Source organism: Marmota marmota, unplaced genomic scaffold, assembly GCF_001458135.2.
Source record: "Marmota marmota marmota unplaced genomic scaffold, marMar, whole genome shotgun sequence".
Taxonomy (NCBI): domain Eukaryota; kingdom Metazoa; phylum Chordata; class Mammalia; order Rodentia; family Sciuridae; genus Marmota; species Marmota marmota.
Window position 1 is genome coordinate 35,282,968 of NW_026000093.1, and position 21,870 is coordinate 35,304,837.

The window sequence follows — 21,870 nt, forward strand, 5'->3', positions numbered from 1 at the left end:
TTAGACTGTAGTATTACTGGTCTCCAAATCTCTACTGGCTATCTTAGTCTTACTTCTCGTGATTGGCATGCTTTTTCATAGTTACAACTGATGTCCAACTAAGGGCTTCATGAATAGGTAATTACAGTATAATTCTGACCCCCTATTTCTGGAATTTTAAGATAACTTATTTAGTAAATTTAACAATTTTATTTTTTCTAGTCAAATCTAAATTTTTTTCTCTCTCCTATTTCTTTTTCCCTGGATGGCAGTGGAAGTTCATTAAATGATGGGACTGGGAGATCTCACTAGTCCTGCTATCCCAGCTTTTCTTGATAGGCTGTAACCCCTGAGAGGTCCTGTTAGGTGCTGGAAAATTAGGAGTTCATGTTGGGTGGAGATGGGGAAGAATCCATATTTTCACTTTAGGTCTCTAAATGGGGATTTCCTTTGATATAGTGGTCCTATTATTAGTGGAACAGGTGACTTTTCTCAGAATTCAACTTCATTCCAAATACCTAGTGTCAGTTTATTTCAATTAGCACAGTATCTCACTTTAAAAAGATGTTTTTCTTTTTTATTTTCCTAATATTATTATCATATACTTGATATTATCAACTATGACTTTTAAATTTAGTTTTGAATATGACAGGGCTTTAAATAACATACTATGAAGGAAAGATGGAAAATATAATTTTAGTGAGCAGATCTAGAGATGAATATTGCATTTTGGCTATGTGGTCATGGAGTGATGGCCCAGTACAATTCAAATGTATTTTACACTAATTTGCATTTGTATAATCTTTATTTTTTTCTTCTGCCATTTGTCAACTTGCTATTTTTTGTTTCTTTTTAAATTTTCTAATATTGGAAAGTTTGATAATAACATCTTTTTTTTCAGGAAAAAGTAAAAAGTGAAAATTTACAAAAGTTGAAATTAATCCGTAAGTGTCCTTATTATATGGAATGGCCTACTTTATCCATATATGTGCTAATTCCACTTCTTAAATGGAAAAAATTTCCTCCAGGTCATGGTGAGTTTAATTCAATTTTAGATCATTTTATTTACATAATATTTTATTATTGGAATTTGTAATTCTTCATAGTTTCAACATTTTGAAATAGAATTTCTTAGTATAGGTATTCCCTAATTTGCTTAGTGACTAATTTTAACTTGGGTTTTTAGACTATATCTGTGTTCTGTTGATAATAATGTCACACCGAGTTGAGAAGTGGTTTCAGAAATAGCCTTACTTCCACATTCCTCTATATCCTCTGGTGCTACTACTCCTGTTGCCTCACCCTGAATTCACAATAAGGGTCAATCTCTGAAGGAGAAATGCGATAGGTGGTTGTAGCCATTAATTCCCTGTCTTCCTGGTTGGGCAACTACTTAATAAGCAAGGTGGCTAGTCAGCATCTGTGCTAAAAATTTATTATCAGTGGAAAAAAATAATTATAGATTGGATATCCTTATCTACCATGCTTAAAACAAGAAGTTTTTCATATTCAGATTTTTTTGGATTATGAAATATTTACATAACATAAGGAGATATTTTTAGAGATGGGACCCCAATCTAAATACATAATTCATTTATATTTCATATATACCTCATATGCATACCTGTATAACTGTAGGTAATTTTATACAATATTTTTAATTCCTCTGTGGTTTGATTGCAATCTGTCCATCTGAAGTCAAGTGTGGAATTTTCATGAATTTTGGAGTATTTTGGGATTCAGATTTTCATATCAGTGATGTTCATTTGTATGGAGAATAAGTAAGGCCTAGGTAAGAGGAAATAGCAATGAAGAGTCTACATTTTTCATGTCAAGCATCATAAGGATGTATGGATTTCCCCAGGTATGCATACACAAAGTGTAGATGCCATAGAGTCATGATGACAATTGGTCTACCCGTGAAAGCCAATTGATCATCAGATATCAACACAAAAGGATAAGTGGAGGTTAGGTCAGTGCTGTGGGTTTACTTCAGTAAGGAATCACTATGGCCACACAAGAAACAATTGAAAAGAACACATTGAATTGTACCTTGTCTCTTTTTTTCCCTCAAACTGGTACCTTCACTATAATGGAAAAGGAAACTTTTGAACAAAATAATTCTGCCCAAAGCCTACAGAAGCATAATTATACTGAAGGATATTTCAAAATTTTTTGAGATTAAAGTTCTAAAAAAAAAATGTGTCTCACTACCTATAATTCCAGCTAATTTGTAGACTGACATAGGAGGGTCACAAGTTATAGATCCATCTGGATAAGAAATAAAAGGGCAAGGGGCTGAGGCTATATCTCAGAAGTAGAATGCTCCCAAGTTTAATTTTTAGTAATACCAAAAACAAAAAACAAACAAAAAAATCAAAAAACAAGTGTCTGAGTTACAAATTCCAGAGACTATTCTAATTAATAACAATAACCTGGCTGACAAGTCTTGAGTTCTGGCTAAGATATCCTCAGAGAAGTTACTATTCAACAAGAAAGTGAGGTTCAGTTTTGTTTGGGACAGAGGATTTTTTTATAAAACTGTGAAACAGTAAATATTAGCAGCAAATTTATGGTTCAAAGAATAGGGATATGCTAATGAACTATAGATTGGCTGAGATTATGTTCCCAATTTTCTACCAGTGCTTACATTTATATTTCAACTATCATGTTTTTGAAATACAACATTTAACCCATATTTAGTCATATACATATATTTTCTCTTGCTTATGAAAAATGAATATTAATATTGTGGTTTTGTTCATTAAATATTTTTTTCCTAATAAGGTATAAATATCATTTTTTTAGTCAAAAGTCCATTGGAAAACAAGTAGTAAACTGACTTATGTAACAAAAAGGAATGTAGCATTTCAAAATTCAGCATGTTTATTGCATAGAAATAATTTTTAAAAGTAAGATCCATATATCTTAGAATTATTGTAGGTTTCTCTATTTATATAAGAAATATAAGGGGCTGGTATTGTGGCTCAGCTCTGGAGCATTCACCTAGCATGTGAAAGGCACTGGGTTTGATCCTCAGCACCACATAAAAATAAATAAAATAAAGGTATTGTGTCCAACTACAACTAAAAAGTAAATATTTAAAAAAAGAAATATTAAATTTGCCTCACTTCAAAAGTCATTTCATATAAAAACATGATATCTCAGCCTTTTCAATATATTATTTATTTATTTACTGAACTCAGAGGAATTTAGCCAATGAACCACATACCCAGCCTTATTTTGTATTTTATTTAAAGACAGGGTCTCACTGAGTTGCTTAGCATCTCCCTGTTGCTGAGACTGGCTTGAACTCAGGATCCTCCTGCCTCAGCCTCCTAAGCCGCTGGGACCACAGGTGTTCACTACCACACCCAGCTCAATATATTATAGCATTACTATTTTAAGGTGACTAAAAGAGAGGAAAGAAATATCTAAGATATTTTAAATTATACATATATAAGTAACCAAAGAGATTAAAAAGCACATATTTGGATACTAATAATAATTGTTTATCAATCTAAAATACTTAAATTTAACATCAAAGTGTTAAAAAAAGTCATTAGACACAATTGTTTCTAAGACAAATGTTGCGTTTAAGTTCTTTTTGATAAATGTCTTGGAAAGTAATGGTGGTGTTTGTTAAACTATTGTATCAGACAATCTGAGATTACATTTAAAAAGTCAAAAATACTCTTTTCACTGATTTTTAAATGTATAAATGTGTAGTACTCATGCAGTTTTAGAAAATATTTGTTCTTTTAAAAGAAGAATGACAATTTCACTTGATCATTAAAAGCCCCTTTTAATGTTGAAATACTATGGTTCTTATAAATAAACATACATAGGTGAAGAATGTCTTGTCAAACTAATCTAATTTTCTTTTATGATAGTGATAAAATTGGCATATCAAAGAGGAACTACAGATATAATACTTCTTGATTTTTTTAAGATTTATTTTTGAATTATTACCAGAAAAAAATGGATTGCAGCTTAAATCATATTTTTATCATCTGGGTTTAAAATTAGCAGTAGTATGATTTCCAAAACATAATTATGTGTGTTTTGATCAATCAATTCAGTTCTAAAAGACAAAATATATTAATATAATAATAATAATAGGAAAAAAAAGATCCCTAGTCATGTCAGACCAAAAGTGGAGTGTTTACTAGCCACAGAACATGTATTCTAAAGCTCTACCTAAAGAAATATTGTAGGACTAGATTCTAAATTTCAACACCTTTTTAACTTCAGTCTCTTACAGATTAACAAATTATGCTTAGGACCAAAACAGGCCCAAGGGACACTCAAGCATCTCAGAATCAGGTGTTGCCTGGGGTGCTGGTGATCACATGTCTGTAATTATGATGTCTTTTTGTTTCTTTCCCTTCCTTCTTTACTGGACTCTTTTATTAAATCAGTATTTTCTAATGTAACATTATATTATTTGATGATTTTAATGTACTTTATTACTTTAATGTACTTCCTTAATTATTGCTCTGGGATCTAGCATATACATCTCAACTAAGCTGAATCTACTTTTGATTTTTTAATAGCTTAGTTTTAGTTAGATATAAAAATATTATACTGATATAACTCTTTTCTCATTTCCCCCTTTATGTACAACATATCATAATACTGCATGCATATATTATCTATCCATATATACATATTACAAATCAATAGTGTGCTATTTTTATAAACTTTTATCTTTTAAACAAATAGAAAAAGAAAATCAAGTAATTATTTATAGTGTCTGTTATGTTTATTCTCTTATTATTTACCATTTCTAGTCTTTTTCATTGACTCCTTAGATTTATGTTGTCTTCTGCCGTTCTATGTTGCTATTGGCAAATGTTTTATATTTCTATGTGTTACACAGCCAACAACATTATATACACACTATTTTACACTATCACTCCTTAAATTGGGTGAGAGAAAAAGAAATCACATTTCTAATTACATACTTTCCTTTAGTGTCACTTTTTGATTTTTCTTGATTCAAATTACCATAGTATCCAGAGTTGCTTGCTTTCAGCCTCAAGAATTTTGTTTTTAGTATTTCTTTAAGGAGTATATGCTAGCAACAAATAGCAGAATTGCATTTCCTCTTTACTTTCAAAAGTTACCTTTGCTAGATGTAGGATTTGTAGTTATAAGAGTTCTTGTTTATATGTTTTGAACATATTATCTTTAGTATTTTCTGGCTACAGTTATCTTTCTGATGAGAAATCAGCAGTCAATCTTATTTGAGGTTTAACTATATACAATGAGGTTTTTTTGTTGTTGTTGTTGCTAGTTTCAATATTTTCTCCTTGTCTTTGACTTTCAGAAATTTTGCTGTGATGTGTCTGTTTTATTTTCAATCATTCTCATTTGAGCCACCTGACATTTTATTAGACCACCTCCTGTCACCACTCCATCTAGACTTTTCTGTATAATATTTTTCTCTGTTCGTGGAGAAGTTCTTTAGACTTCATTTCACAAAATTTACTTATTATTAAGAAATTTGTCTAGATCAATTTAGGTTCTGCAGATGTCTCTTTTCTCAGAGAGCTCAATTGTTATTTCGTATCTGAGGTATCAGGAAACATTTTATGTAAATGAGTGGCTAGTATTTTAAACTTTTAAATTGAGTATTGTTTTTGCTGCATATCCCTCTTCTTCTTCTTAAATGTTCCTTTAAAATGTAAAAATCCTTCTTAGCTGAGGCTTATTCAAAAATAGACCTGAGTCCAGGTTTGGCCCAGAGGCTGAAGTTTTCCAACTTGTTCTATGTCAAAATTAATAGATTTGAGGACAGTTTCCCTTAGACTTTAAATTCTTCTGGAATGGGTCCATTTTTATTTTTTAATATCCAAGAATATCTAGAATTTTTAGGCCATTGAAAAATTGTTGATGAATGAATGATATTTTGATGTCATTGTTTTCCTTTAGACCAAAAGTAAAATGATATTTGCTCATTCGAGTCTAAAATGTCTCATCACACTACTAAAACTCCTGCTTAAACTACAATTTGTTGCATTAGTATCTTTGCCTGGAAATTTAAGAGAATTGTATCATTGTAATATTTCAACTATTAAAAATTCTTGTAGGCCACAGGGTTAAAACCTCATAATACAAGTAAAATAAAGCCAATTTGGATTTAAGAAGATGTTAAATAAGACAAATACTAGCATGGTGTCAAGGACGACATTAGTTAAATGAAGTCTGAAAGTCTATTCTCTTCTTTACATCACCAATAGTGAAAGAAATTGTAGAATCTTTCAACCAATAATTTTTTACTTTTATTCATTATATTTGAATCATACTATATACAGAGACAACTTTCTATCATATAAGATAATGAGAAATTGAACTATCGCTGATAAATATAACTTGGGTATATTCCTTACTTACTAAATTTACTTATCCTTATAGAGTTATAAATATAAACATTATTATCACTGTAAGAAACAACCTCTGAGTATGTTAAATACAGCAGATTTTATTGATCAAAATCCCTGCTTAACACTTCTAATTTGCCAGCAGAGACTAGAAAAATTAAAGACTACCTCTTCTGAAACCTTTTGTAAAAGTTGTAATTTGGACTATGGCCTGAATTCTGCCCATCAGACATTCTTACAGAATATTTGGAGAAAGTCAGTCTGCCGCTCTTAGAAGCATGGTGACAAGTATGCTGGTTTTCAGACTCACCCAGCTCTTTCATCACAAGTGATGAGATCAGATAGATGAAGCAGCAGGAGTGAGTTTCTTCCATTTTTACTCTATATTGTGAATGGATTTTTCCACTGGAGGCCTTACTTTCTTGCCCTATAGTATTGAAATCTAGTTTCTTGAGCCTCCTAGAACTTCCTAACACCCTCTAATCTACTTCTTTTTATTTAAGTTGGATAAAAGGCTTCTGTTGCTTTTACTTTTAAACCTAGGAATTTGCACTGGTTATATATTTTACCAACAATAATCTATTTCCTGAATAAGTACTTTTCAGAATATCCTCATGTGATATTTTTCAATTAATATTTTTATTGCACACCTTCTATATGTGAAATACTATGCTGGTTGTTTTTGTGGTGATAAATAGCATAGTTAAATCACTTAAAACATTTGAATAACTGATTTCTTTATTATTTTGAGGATTTTTAATATCAGAGATGGAATAATTTGAAAAAAATGCAAGAGTAATTTTAAAGTTATTGAAATAGGTCACAAATATCACCCATTTAAATAATTTTTATATGTATATATTATCTATCACAATATATTTAAGTGGTTATTTTCCAACAGATACTGTATAAACTAAATGGGAGAGAGGATTTTCTGGTCATGGTTAATAAGTGAGAGTGACCATTCTAAGCAGGGAAAATAACACGGTATGTTTGCAGATCTTGACTAAGGACAGCTGACCAAACAACCCAAGTCAAGGGCTTTTTCCTGAGCACCAAGGGCACAAACAAAACCACTGAGAGTCTGAGCACCAAGGGCACAAACAAAACCATTGCAGATGTCATGTTCATATAATTTAGCATATTTTATAGATAATGTACAAAATAAAGGCTTTTGAATAAAAGAGAGACCTGAAAAGTAAAAGTAAAAGTTTTAGGAGAACTAACTAAACAGAGAAAGATGAAGTAGGTTGAAAGGAGAAAGGTACTAGAAAACCAGCACAATTAAGAATCCATTTTAATAGTACAGAGGCCAAAGGTATAAAAACACAATGATGCTGGTAGGAAAAATAATGTGAGAAGCATTTTTAATTATTCAGGGTTATTGTATGGAACAGATCTTTCCAAAAACATTTCCAGGGTTCCTTAGCACCACTGGCTGGTAGTCTGTACATGTAGGAGATGCTTTGGATTCTTAGATTTGAACTAAAACATGGCAGCAGAGATGCATGTGTCTGTGGATGTCCACCTATGCTCTCCCGGCAGACACCAGGCAGGAATTCTGAAGCATGAGATTAAATCAACCCTTGCATTCTTAACCATCACCTGCATAGGTAGAACAAAATTTTTTTTTCTGGTGTTTTCCAGAGGTATTTAACTGCAGACCATTCTTTCTGTGCTCTGAGTCTTTTCTGAATGTAGACCATTATTTATACATAATCACTGGAGAATTGCTCTTTTTCCTACCCAGAGCTCAAGCTATAGATAGTTTTCTGAATGACTCATTGACTTTCCCCTCTGGATAGATATTTGTAATTCCCATTGAGAGTCTTGTATTTGTTCTTACTCCCAAATGTGTAAAAGCTTTCTTTCCCCTTTACTCTCCTTTTGGTCATTGAAATTCAAATCCTCTGGCTGTTGACATCTGTGAATGTTCCTTTGGCTGCTAAAGGCTCTGCTTACCATTTTTTTTTCAGCTTCAAGTTTAATCTGTATTTCTAACTATTAAAAGATTTATAGTATCAATGATTATTTAAAGACACAAATACAGAATGTGTGCATTTCTGTTACTTTCTAAATATTTTTTTTGTCAAGATCATTTAATTAAAATTCAATGTTTCCACATTGATCCTTCTGTTACAATATTTTTGCTTTTCAAGAATGGTTCTTTTTTTCCCCCTATAAGGTTTGTTTTCTTTTCTTTTAAAACTGTTTTGAGGTGGTAGTACACCTTCCTTGCTAGAGTAGTAATTAGTAATAGAAATGTGTGATGACTGTAAAATTTAATAATTTCAAAATAGCTTCCACTGCTATCATAAGTGCTGCAATAATTTACCCCAGAGATATCATGGCTAGAGGTAGCATTAAAATATATTATTTTGCTAATATGTGTCTTTTGAAATTTTGCTTTATTTCATGGTTATTGCCTTATCTGTAAAATATGTGAATCTGAATGCTTGTTAATAAAATCTTTAAAACTGTTTGTTTTACTAGACAATAGAAGTAAAATTCTGAAAATTTTGTCAAAAACAAATGACTACATTGCTATTAAAACCTAAATATACTTGATACTTGAGAATATCAGTTTTGAAAAGTTCTTATTCAGTAGACATCAAACACATGATTAAACTGCAAAGCTGTGAACAGCTTGATAGTTTAAAAAATATATTGCAGTTAGATTATTTCTTTTACTACTATGATAGGCAGAAAAATGGATTCACAGGGGGTATATTCACTTCCTATTCCCCAAGTCTAGAAATATTAATTCATATGGCAGAAGACAAATTACTTTTTTACAGGCAACAGTTGTGGTAACATTAAGGGTCTTGATGGAAGGAATTATCCAGGTGGGCCTAATGTGCCATCACATGAAGGGAGATTTGACAGAAACACAATCACAGGAACTGGAGATTGTGAAGACAGAGAGGCAGGGGCTGGAGCAATATAGGCAGCAGCATAGGAGTACCAAGGCATGCCAGCATCCCCCAGAAGCTAGAAAGGGAGAGGAATTTGTCCTCTGACCCCACCCCATACACATACAGAATCAGCCCTTGGGGGCAGTATGGCCTTATTAACACTTGACTTCAGATATCTGCTCTCTAGAACTAGGAGCTGATAAATTTCTGTTCTGTTTTTTGGAGTCACTTATTTTGTAGCAGTCTGTTATAGCAGCTACAGGAAACTAATACAATTATGCGCTATGAAACCATTTGATGTTCCCAGCTGATTTTGCAGTTGGACAAAAGAGAAATTTAGATCTGTTGGATTCATCCATATGTGCTTTGTAGAAAGTATATAGTTTAATTTCTTACTCAGAATTTAGCCCTCTAATTTTCTTAATAGTGGGATAAAAATTAGCAATATGATAAACAGTTATGTAAAGTAAAAAAGAAATTACTGCTGATTTAAATAATTTCTAGCTGCTAGATAGTAATTAAATTTAAATGAATTAAGCATTTATTTAATTAATTCAAATCCCTTGGAAGTAGATAGGATACAATTAAATACCTTTTAATAACAGAATACTCATCTATTCAAATTCTCCTTGAGTAAATAAAGCTTTTCATATGCCAACATAGACAACTGCTGAAGCTCTATACATGGTAAGCCACTTTCCACTACCTTGTCTTTTCCTACAAATCACCATTGCCTCTTTTATTTTTTCATGACAAAAATTATATTTTCTGTTAATGAAACACAATTTTTGTATTCTATCTCTTGATATTTAAAATTAAAGTTGCATTTTTCTTTATTTAAAAAACAAAATGGGATTTTATGGTTCTCATACTCCAAGCAAACGAAGTATATGAAAATATATTTGATTTTATTTCTTCTAAATAAAACAACTATATGACCATTTGATTCTATTACAATGACTTTTATTGTCATTCACTTTAATAAAAGTAACTTCTACTAAAAATGTCAAAGTAGAAACTATTTCAATGCTACCTCTTATATTCTACTTAATATTATTCATAAAGAGTTGATAATGATTATTGTTGCTTAACAGCATTGATGGAATTTCTGCTTTAATGTATGTTTAGACATTGTATAATGATTATTTATTATGTTTAGTATCAGATAAATAAATAAGTACAATTACAATATAATTTGGTTTCTACCGGCTTAAAACAATCCATGAATTTAAGAAGCAATTTGTATAGGACACTATGTTGCTTCATCCCTCTCGCACTAGAGCAGATGCCTCAACATAAGCACATAAATCTGTGCCACGCTGGGATTGACAGTTTTCATGCTCTTTGGCTGTGCATGCTCTTGGGTTTGTTTTCTGTTTGGAAGGTTTCTTCACATCTGGAGAGATAAGAAGACAGGCCGCATCCTCAATAGGAAGTAGTCATTAGGGAAGTAGAGTTTGGCATGCTACAGGGGGGAAGATATTAAGTTTTGGTATTAAGGGGGGGAAGAAGGAAGAAGCGAAAACAGAAAAGAGGTTCTTTTATTTACTTGAAAATTCTAAGGCTCAGCTCATTAGAAAGTGAAAGCAAGGAAAACCAGAGTGTGCCTTTTGTGAATAGAGACATCCTGAGCCTGTGGAACAATGTGAAGTAGAGAAGCAGGAATGAGTACTCCAATTGTAGAGGCATCCTCTTTTAGAGTTTGGTAAGACTGTCATGACTAACAATGACTGAATTTCTTAACATTGTATTCATTATGTCTGTTAAAGGAAAAATACAGTTTAAAAATATAAAATAGGCTCTGAGTGAAAAAGTATCATAATGTGATAATACGTAGCTTTTTGGAAGTTTACATTTAGAAGAATGCTTTCTGACAAAAATAGAATGCAAATCACAAATGTAATTTCAAATTTTCTAGTAGCTACATTTAAAAAAGTAAGAGAAACAGGTAAAATTAGTTTAATAATATATTTTATTTAACTCCATATCTAATTTTAATAGGTAATCCATGTAAAATCACCAATTAGAAACTTGTATTCCTTTTTATATTGTTTTCATATTTTCTTAAAAATCTAGTGTGTGTTCTATACTTTTTGCCAATCTCAAGCCACACTTCAATCAATAGTGACATGTAGTTAGTTAGTGGCTTCCATCTCAGAGAGGGCATAGTTTTAATGTATGCAACACCTTTTTTGAATGTTGCAAAACAGGAAAAGTGGCAAAAATATTTGTGTAATAAGTTTATAATACTGGATTTTTAAAACCGATCAGTAAAGATGAACTATATGGCTGCTTTTAAAAAGATCTTATAACTCATTTTAATGATTACTTTTTAAGAAGTGATTCGTTAAGAAAGTAAATCATGTCATTCATTATAGGTTTTTCTTATTCTGACCTTTGAATGTCCCCTATTTCTCTGGACTCACACATTTATAGGTGCATTCACATGCATATTTGTGGGGTGTGTACATAAGATCTCAAATAAAATGAAAATGTATTCACCTGTAATATTTTTATTTTCATTTTAAAATGGACTAGATTGGAACTGATAGTCTCCTGCAATTTGAGTATTATACATTAGCTATCACAATCTTAATCTTCATGGAAGTTAATGCATTTTACAAGTAATGCTTGTTTCTAAAACTATTATAGAATTTATGAAAGTTAAATTATATTTTACATACATCAGATTATTAAGGACTTAAAAGCATCTTGTAAAAATTTGTTTCAAAAAGAAATGTTCAATTTGCTTTGTAAAATAATTTCAATATTAAGATGATAATTTCACTGCTATGCACTTTTATAATAAATCTGATACTTTATAAAACTTTAGACCCCAATTGCAAATAGACGATATATATTGATAGTATATTTGTATCCTTTATGTCATGTACTGGAAATATACATCACTCTCCTCACCCTAAGAAAGTATTATGAACTACATAGGTTTTGCATGCACTGCACAGGACCTTGTTACATCATGCTATCCTATGCCTGATAAGGGATTTTAAATTATCATTCTCTGTTTTTAAAACAGGCTGCCACATCCCACAATCACCCTGCTCCTTGAAAAACACAGATGGGAATTCAGTTCTGTGTTGATGTCTTTACTGCCCAGCGAATAGAGAAAGAGAACATCTACTCTGTCATCTTTCAATTACCATCATATATACATTGTCTCATTCACTTATTAAAAACATCTGTATTTCTCACAAATCCTTATTTCTTATTAATAATTTAGTTTCTGCTAAAACTAAATCTTAAAAAAATCACCTTTCCTATATTAGACTCTTGTGTTACCTTTTCATTACTGTGATCAAAATACCGGACACAGGAACAGCCTAGAAGAGGAGAAGTTTATTTTGAGTTCACTGTTTCAGAGGTCTCAGTCCTTGGTCAGCTGACTTCATTGCTCTGGACTTGAGGTAAAGCAGAAAATCCTGGAAGAAGGGCATGGTAGAGGAAATCTGCTTAGCCCACAGGAGGGAGGGAGAGAGAGAGAGAGAGAGAGAGAGAGAGAGAGAGAGAGAGAGAGAGGAAGGAAGGGAGGGAGGGAGAGAAGAAAAAGAGGAGAGGAAATGGAGGAAAGAGAGGAGCCAGGCACAAAATAGAATCTCAAAGGCATGTCCCCAGTGACCTGCTGCCTCCAGCCAAGTCCCATTTGTCTTCAGTTACCACCCAATAGTCCATTCAAATTATTAATACATCAAATGGATTAATCCACTGATGAGGTTATAGCTCTCAGAATCTAATCATTTCATCTCTGAATATTCCTGTACAGGAGCTTTTCAGGAGATGTCTCACATCCAAATCATAACAACATTTAATAAATGTCACATTTGAAATCCAGAACTGGCTAATGTAAAGATGAATCTTCTTTTCATTACATTATGTGATTTTTTTCAAGAGGCTTTCTGGTGTTAGGAAAAGCCCAAAGCAAGTGCCTGTTAGCAGGGGTAGGAATATTGTGACTCCAGGACATATAAAATTCGAAGCTTTATATTTTAAACTCAAGTCAGGTGCCTTTTCTATTTATTCCTTCTATTGGCCATTGTTAGCCCTGGGGACTGAACTTCCTTCATCTCTTTTTGTACTTACTACCTGCTTCTTCGCCCATGGCAGGATTTCCCTGGCTTGTTAGATCACAGAGCAATTTCTAGAATTTCCTTTTTCTCTTTTACAGAAAAAAAAAAAGCCAAACTGTTTAAGGTTTCAGGAACTTTTATTGCTATAGAATAAACTGTAAGAAGTAGACATATGGCTAAATAGCTCCTCACAACATTTCATCCCTTTTTGTTTCACTTTAGAGGTTCGTTACCTTCATGTAAATGATATGGTAAGCCTTTGGGTTCCCATAGTCCCAAATTAGATTAAGAGGAATTTAAATTGTACATTCGATAAATAATATTGGGAGCCAGGCATGGTGGCGCATGCCTATAATCCCAGCAGCTCAGGAGTCTCAGGCAAGAGGATCACAAGTTCAAAGTCAGCCTCAGCAACTTAGCAAGGCACTAAGCACCTCGGCAAGGTGCTTAATAAATAAAATTTAAAATGGCTGGGGATGTGGCTGAGTGGTTAAGTTGCCCATGGGTTCAATCCTCAGTACCAAAAAGGAAAAAAAAAATTGGGTTCCTGCTGTGTTTCAAAAGATCAGGATGAGAACTGAAAATTTAGGGCAAATATGTGACACAGTGCAAGGTGTAACTGGAAATTGTCCCAGTCCTTATATCACCTTAGTGCAATTTAGAAAAAAGGTATTATTTTCTCTTGGCAGTGCATCCCTCTCTTGGCAGTGTATCCCTGTCACCAGGAAGAATAGCACAGAGATTGGTCACAAACTGGATTTTAGTCACACTACTTCATGCAGCTGGGTGCCCTTGTACAGAGAACAACCTGCAGAGTCATGTGCATCTCTGTCCTCCTGCCCTTTCTCTTTCCAAACCTGACACCATATACCTGTCTTGGATTGAAAAAAGAGAAAACAAGGACTGGGAAAATGGAGGAAAAATGTGAAGAATGCAAAATAGTGAAAGTGAAGTAAGAGTTTTCTTAGCCTCTTCCACACTTGATTTAACTAGGTGAATGCTAATATGTAGAGAATTTATGTAAATCAATCCTTCCTAAGTTAGCAGCACTACTTGCAGGTTTTAAAATATAATGTCAAAAAGATCAATACTATTGTAGTTTTATGATATTTTAAAATATTTATACATTGATTTTATTAATATTCTTAAAAAACTTAACAAAATATTCTCTGTATATATTCATGTATATATATACACACATACACAGATTAGACACAAAGCATATTATGATGAAAATGAATATAATCTCAATCAGAAAACATTTATAATATATAAAGTCCCAAACTCTGTGAAGTACTAGAAATAATAGTACCTGTTCATGGTGCATTTAAAATTGATATGGAGAAAGCAAAAGGAAAGAATTCTAATGGTATGCATTGCTCAGTTGAACTCTAGGCACATTAGCTTCTAGGGGCTAAAAATTTATAGATGACAGGTATGTTAGGATCACAAGGTGATTAATTAAGAGAAAAAAATGCATCATATAAAATGACATATGTAGCATAAGCATTTTTTTAATTTAAAATGTTTGCCATGCACATCCTATTATTCATGTTTTGATGGAGGATAAATGTCCTCCTGGAGTATAGATCTTAATGGAGACCTGTATTGTTTAGTACATTATGAATTCTATTATCAATTAATCAAAGGATAAGAAATAAAATCTTGGGAGATTAAATTTTTTTTTCTTTCTTAGTCTCTTACCTATATCTAGTTAGGGTATTTATTTTATTTTATTTTGCAGGTTAATTTTTTATATCTTTCTAAGGAATTTATCTTAGAGTTATAATATTAGCTTTCTTTCATATAAAGTAAGTTTTTTTTGTAATACCAGATTAAAATTGGTAATTACAGTATGAGTACAAATGATGTGAACAACATTTGGAACTAACGCAACCGGCTGGGGACAAATACAGTTGACCTGGTAGTAATTAAAGTACATGATATTAAAGAGTATTCAGTGGGCCAGGGCAGAGCTCATAATTTATAGATTCGGTCAGTTTGGCAAATATGTGAAACAGATTCTGCTTAAGATAATTTTATTTTTAAACTTAAAAGATGATAAGCTAGCAAAGATATTCCAAGAAGACTTCATGAATTGTGATCTTAAAGTGTTTATTCTTCCTCTTTGCATTTTAAAGGAGAAATCAAGCTCAATGAAAAGAGAAAAAATTAACAATAAAAATGATCTGTTTATTGATACATATGACTGGGAAGTTCAGGCAAATATCTTTCATCGATGTTGAATTCAAGACTTGAATTTCATTTCACTAAGATTATATTTTTCAATCTTTTTTTCCCTTTGTTTTAGTTTCCTTTCTGCGTCAAGTTTTCCCATGTCACAGTAAATGTAGCTACTTGATATTCACAGCCAGCGGTCCCTGTGAAAAAACCTCTTTTTCTAATTGTTCCAGGAAAAATCTGGTCTAACTCACTGGCTGGGTTTGAGTCACATGCACACCCTTAACAATTCACTCTAGCTGGCCATGGAATTTATTGTTTAGCTATTGCTGGATCACAGACCTGTCCCTGGAAAATAATGAAGTGCTTCTTGAATCCCTGGACTGCCAAAGGGGATGCAACGGTCTCTAAAGAGACGCCAAGACAATAAAAATATATGCTTCCTCCAAGTGGGAGTCTGGTATCACAGAATCTTCTTTCAAATGTTCCTCACAATACTGTTGCCTCTTAAATCTGGATGTGCATCGTCTCTTTGTGATTCTGTTTCTTCCTAATCCCAACTCATCATTGCTTCCATACCTCATTTATAGCCCCCATCAAACCTGTCATTTCTTGGTACCAAAAGCTTGAGCTGTGGGATACTGAGTTTGGCCTTTAAAGTACAGATCCTCCTCTAGACTTGTCAGAGACAGCTATTTCCAGTAATATTATTCTATATATTTCTAATTGCCTTTGTAGAACAACAGTAAATACAATCTCTTGTATAAATTTTCTGGAATCTCTAGAATAGTCAACATTATTGTAAGAAAAATTTTTGTAGACTTCCCTAGTTTTGACAAAGCAAAAACCTATCGGTATCTCCATCCCTATCTCTATGTCTATATCTCTGTCTAATCAATCATCTCTTGGACTGACTGCTATCTGGAAGTGATCCTCATATTTCAAAAGCAAGTCACTCTCTTTGCCTTCAAAGCACTAAGTCAGTGCTTTAAGATAATAATCTATTTATAATAAAATGATGTATTGGTCCAAGACTGCAGTGCTTTCATTTAAACCATTTCTCAGGATTATTTGCATGGGTTACATATGCATAGCTTTTTGCATTCTCTCAGGGTAACAGCCACATGATCAGCTACATGATAAGTTTGTTGTTTTTGAAGCTTGCCCCCCTTGATTTTTATCAGTAGCATGGCTATGCTTTCCAATCCCAAACAAGTAATTATTCAAAGTTTCCTAAGCTACTAGTTAATGACAAAAATGAATAAATCTTCAGTTCCCATGAACTATAGTGGATGTTTACATTGCCTATGCAGAGAGAGAATAAAACTTTGCATTTTCTCTCTGCATAGGCAATGTAAACATTTTTTTTGTAAAAATTATTTTCATGTTCTTATTTCTTACTTAAATATTTTGCATTTCTACATGGAAATACAAATCACGTAATTGTCCGTAATTTCATATGTTGAATTTCAACCTTAAAAAATATATAGTGTTGCCTGGCTGCTTTTATTGAATACAACATTTTAGAAGACTCAGAAGTTTCAGATAATAACACTCCATGAAGGACTTTGTTCAAACAAGGCAAATCCTGGGTCAGTAGAGGGCAGCCATGCCAAAGACCTGTATTTCTCTTTTGGTGTTCTGAGATTCCCAAATCTTAGAAAAGTTTTTTGGGAGATAGTTACAGCCATGAAATCAGTATTTGCTCAAAGAAAAATCAGATATTTGCATAAGCTTAGGAGTAAACATTGTCATTCGATTGCTTACACTTCTCAAATGGCATACATTTTATTTTTTTGAATTATTTTCATTATTTAATTTTTGACTGTTTGTGAGACAAGTGCTATTTTCTGATGTTTATTTCAACATTAAGTCATTCTTCACCCAGAAAGCTTGGCAAACCTTTCTATTACAATATCACTTACTTAACTTCTATTTTAGAAAGGGCAACATAATATAGAACATGAGAGATTTTGCTGCTTTCTTATGCATACCAGATTAATATTAATCTACTCATGCTTGTTTTGCAAATATTATTTTAGAAAACATTTCTGGAACTTATCTGAAGATGATATTTGCCATGAAAAGTAAAATATAAATCAAATTTGAGTTGCTTTCCAAGAAAAAGTGATAAGTGTCTGAAAAATGTTATGAGAATTATTCAGGCTTTTTACACAGAACAATTTTATGTCCTTAAGCAGCTCAGAATTACTATGGTATTGTATTTATTCATGTCGTTTCTCAAATATATAAAACACATTTGTAAAGAAGAAATGTGGTATACATTAACTTGAACAATTCTTCAATCATAAACTATCACTAGTTTTTAACACATGCAAACCATAGACCATCACTTAATAAACTACCATGACTACTCATTTTGCATCTTGCATAACGTGGAGTATCTTTGAGGAAAGAGGGATGTTTTTGCTGATCTCAGGGATATCTGATACATCGTATTTGTCCTCAGGTTCCCATTACTAAATTAAAAAAGCAATATGTGGCCTTTTCAAATTATTAGTTCTTCAATAAATGAAAAGATATACAAAAATTAAAATTAGTGAAGTAAATTTAATATATATTTAACATTTTAGTCATTCTTACACAATGACAATAGGGAAAATATTTCATCAACACACGTAATTGGAATAATAGTATGCTAAGACAACGACAACTAAAAATGTCATGACCCTGTCTTTAGTCATCTTTTGCATCACTTTGACCAAAATATGTGACAAGAATCATGTAAAGTAAGAAGTATGTTTGGCTTATGGTTTCAGAGAGTCAGTTAATTTAAGATTGGCTGATTCCATAGCTATGGGCTGAGGTGAGGCAGAACATCATGGTGGAGGAAAGCAGTTCAGGACATTGCAACAAGAAGCAGAGAGTTCCTCTCACCAAAGACAAAGTAAAAACCTCAAAATATAAGCAAACAAAATATAAACCCCCAATGACCCATCTCTTCCAACAACACCCCACCTACCTACAATTACTACCCATTTGCTCCCTCTCAGTGGATTAATGCACGGATTAGGTTAAGGTTCTCCTAGCCCAGTCATCTCACCTCTAAACTCTCTTTGTCTTCACACAAGAGATTTTAGAAGATACCTCATATCTAAACCAAAGCAACCCCTATTTTGCACCCTGTCTTTTGTAGTCTATATTAGTTGATTTTGCTTATCTCCTTGCCTTGGAAATTTCATGATGGCAGTATCTTCTGGAATACTGGGAGGTTCATTGCTAAAGAGGATACTGTAGTAATAAATAGTACAGATGTCCTAATGGGTCTAAAATTTGTTGATTTGATTGAATTTTCAACAAGCAAATGATAATGAATGTTCTATTTCAAACTCAGTATAACATGGACTCAAACTGACAAAGATCATGCCAAAAAAAAAAAAGACTATTTACTGATCTCAAACATGAATATCAACATAAAACCTTAAGAGTAATATTGTGAAACATAATCTAGCAGTGTGTTAAAGAAAAACATGCCAAAATGAATTCAGTGATCTAATGCAATTGAAAAGAAAGATATTACTATATTTCACTAAAATATAGGCAAAGGGGGAGAAACCATATTCTTATTCCCATACACATTTCTAATAAAATAAGAATAGATCAAAACTTTCTAATTTTCTAATAAAATAATAATAGATAAAAACTTCTGTGACAAAAGTGGTATGTATCTTGAAAAATAAGTCAGTTACCTTCTTAACAGAAAACACCAGAAGCATTTTCATTTAAGTAATGGGCTTGCTTATATTATTAAGTCAAATGAAAAAGAAGCATTGAATTATACAAGGGGAGGCAAAATAATTATTATTTGCTCATTATTAAACTATGAAACATTTATGGAAAATCAATGAGAAAATTATTTAGAATTAAGTGAGGCGACAGGTTGCAAGATTAATATTTAAACATATCTGCTACGTACAAAATTTGAAAGAAGAGATTATTTATATAATAGCATCCCAAAATATTAAATATCTAGAAACAAACAGTAGAAATTATTGATATAAAATAAACAATATAATAATCAACTGAGTTACCTAAAATTAAGCAGTATTTAAGACATGTTCTTGAACAGGAAAATATATAAATACAAAGATTTTTTTTTCCACTAGATTCATAAGCCCAGTAGGAACCTAAAAAAACAGCTGTAGGAAATTTTTAAAAACATATGTTGCTATTAATATCTGTGGAAAATTAAATAAACCAAAATGATTAGAAAACAGTCTTAAAATACATAGAAAATGTAACACAAATCAGATATTTTATTTCCTTGGCAAATTAAGTAAAAGGATAAAGAAGGAAAAATATAAAACTTAATATATATAAGACAATTTATTCAACATTTAATTTTGGACAAGTAGTGAAAAGATATGAATGAGTTCAGTTGGATCAAAAATTTCTGTGTATGTATCCTCTATTCTGTACCATTGGTCTATAAGTCTATTTTGGTGCCAGTGCCATGCTGTTTTTGTTACTATTGCTCTGTAGTATAGTTTAAGGTCTGGAATAGTAATGCCACCAGCTTCACTCTTCTTGCTAAGTATTGCTTTGGTTATTCTGGGTCTATTATTTTTCCTGAAGAATTTCATGACTGCTTTTTCTATTTCTATGAAAAATGTCATTGGGATTTTGATTGGCATTGCATTGAATCTCTATATTGCTTTTGGTAGTATGGTCATTGTGACAATATTAATTCTGCCTATCCAAGAATAGGTAGATCTTTCCATCTTCTAAGGTCTTTTTAATTTCTTTCTTTAGTGTGCTGTAGTTTTCATTATAAAGGTCTTTCACCTCTTTCATAAGTTGATTCACAAGTATTTTATTTTATTTTGAGGCTATTTTCTCATTTTCCTTTCTGAAGATTTGTCACTGATGTACAGAAATGTCTTTGATTTATGGGTGTTGATTTTATATCATACTACTTTGCTGAATTCATTTATTAGTTCTCAAAGATTTCTGGTGGAATGATTTGGGTCTTCTAGGTATAGAATCATATCATCTACAAATAGTGATAATTTGAGTTCTTCTTTTCCTATGTGTATCCCTTTAATTTCTTTCATCTGTCTGATTCCTCTGGCTAGAGTTTCAAGAACTATGTTAAATAGAAGTGGTGAAAGAGGGCATTCCTGTCTTGTTCCAGATTTTAGAGGGAATGCTTTCAATTTTTCTCCATTTAGAATGATGTTGACCTGGGGCTTAGCATAGATAGCCTTTACAATGCGGATGTATGTTCCTGATATCCCTAGTTTTTCTAGCGTTTTGAACACAAAGAAATGTTGTATTTTGTCAAATGCTTTTTCTGCATCTATTGAAATGATCATATGATCTTTATCTCTGAGTCTATTGATGTGATGAATTACATTTATTAATTTCCATATGTTGAACTAACCTTGCATCCCCTGGATGAACCCTACTTGATCATGGCCCATGATCTTTTTGATATGTTTTGTATTTGATTTGCCAGAATTTTTTTTGAGAATTTTTGCATCTATATTTATTAGGGATATTGGTCTGAAATTTTCTTTCTTTGATGTGTCTTTGTCTGATTTTGGAATCAGATTGATATTGGCCTCAGAGAATATGTTTGGAAGTTTTCTCTCTTTTTCTATTTCATAAAATAGTTTGAGAAGTATTGGTGTTAGTTCCTCTTTACAGGTCTTATAGAACTCAGCTGTGTATCCATCCAGTCCTGGGCTTTTCTTGGTTGGTAGGCTTCTGATGACATCTTCTATTTCTTTGCTTAAATTGATCTGTTTAGTCTCTTCAACAAATGGTGCCGGGAAAACTGGAAATCTACTTGCAACGAAGTGAAATTAAACCTCTCTCTCTCACCATGCACAAAACTCAACTCAGAGTGGATCAAGGACCTAGGAATTAAACCAGAGACCTTGTGCCTAATGGAAGAATAAGTAGACCCAAACTTCCATTATGTTGGATTAGGCCCCAACTTCCTTAATAAGATTCCTATTGTGCTCAAATTAAAACCAAGATTTAATAAATGGGATGAATTCAAGCAAAAAAGCTTCTTCTCAGCAAAAGAAACAATCAGTGAGGTGAATAGAGAGCCTACAGCTTGGGAGCAAATTTTTACCCCTCACACATCAGATAGAGCACTAATCTTTAGGGTATATAAAGAACTCAAAAAGCTAAACACCAAAAAAACAAAAAACAAACAAACAAAAAAAAAAACAATAATTCAATCAATAAATGGGTCCAGGAACTGAACAGACACTTCTCAGAAGATGATATACAATCAATCAACACATGAATGAAAAAATGTTCAACATCTCTAGCAATTAGAGAAATGCA

At 32.2% G+C, this 21,870-nt stretch overlaps 1 protein-coding gene across 1 annotated transcript in view; it reads left to right on the forward strand.

Annotated features, from left to right (window-relative positions):
- The window catches only part of Cnbd1 (cyclic nucleotide binding domain containing 1), a 327,970-nt gene that overhangs the window by 280,986 nt on the left and 25,114 nt on the right, over window positions 1-21,870 (forward strand). Inside the window, exon 8 of the mRNA XM_015485728.2 lies at window positions 881-1,013. Within this exon, the coding sequence (XP_015341214.1) occupies window positions 881-1,013 (133 nt within the window). The remainder of the gene's footprint in view (window positions 1-880; window positions 1,014-21,870) is intronic.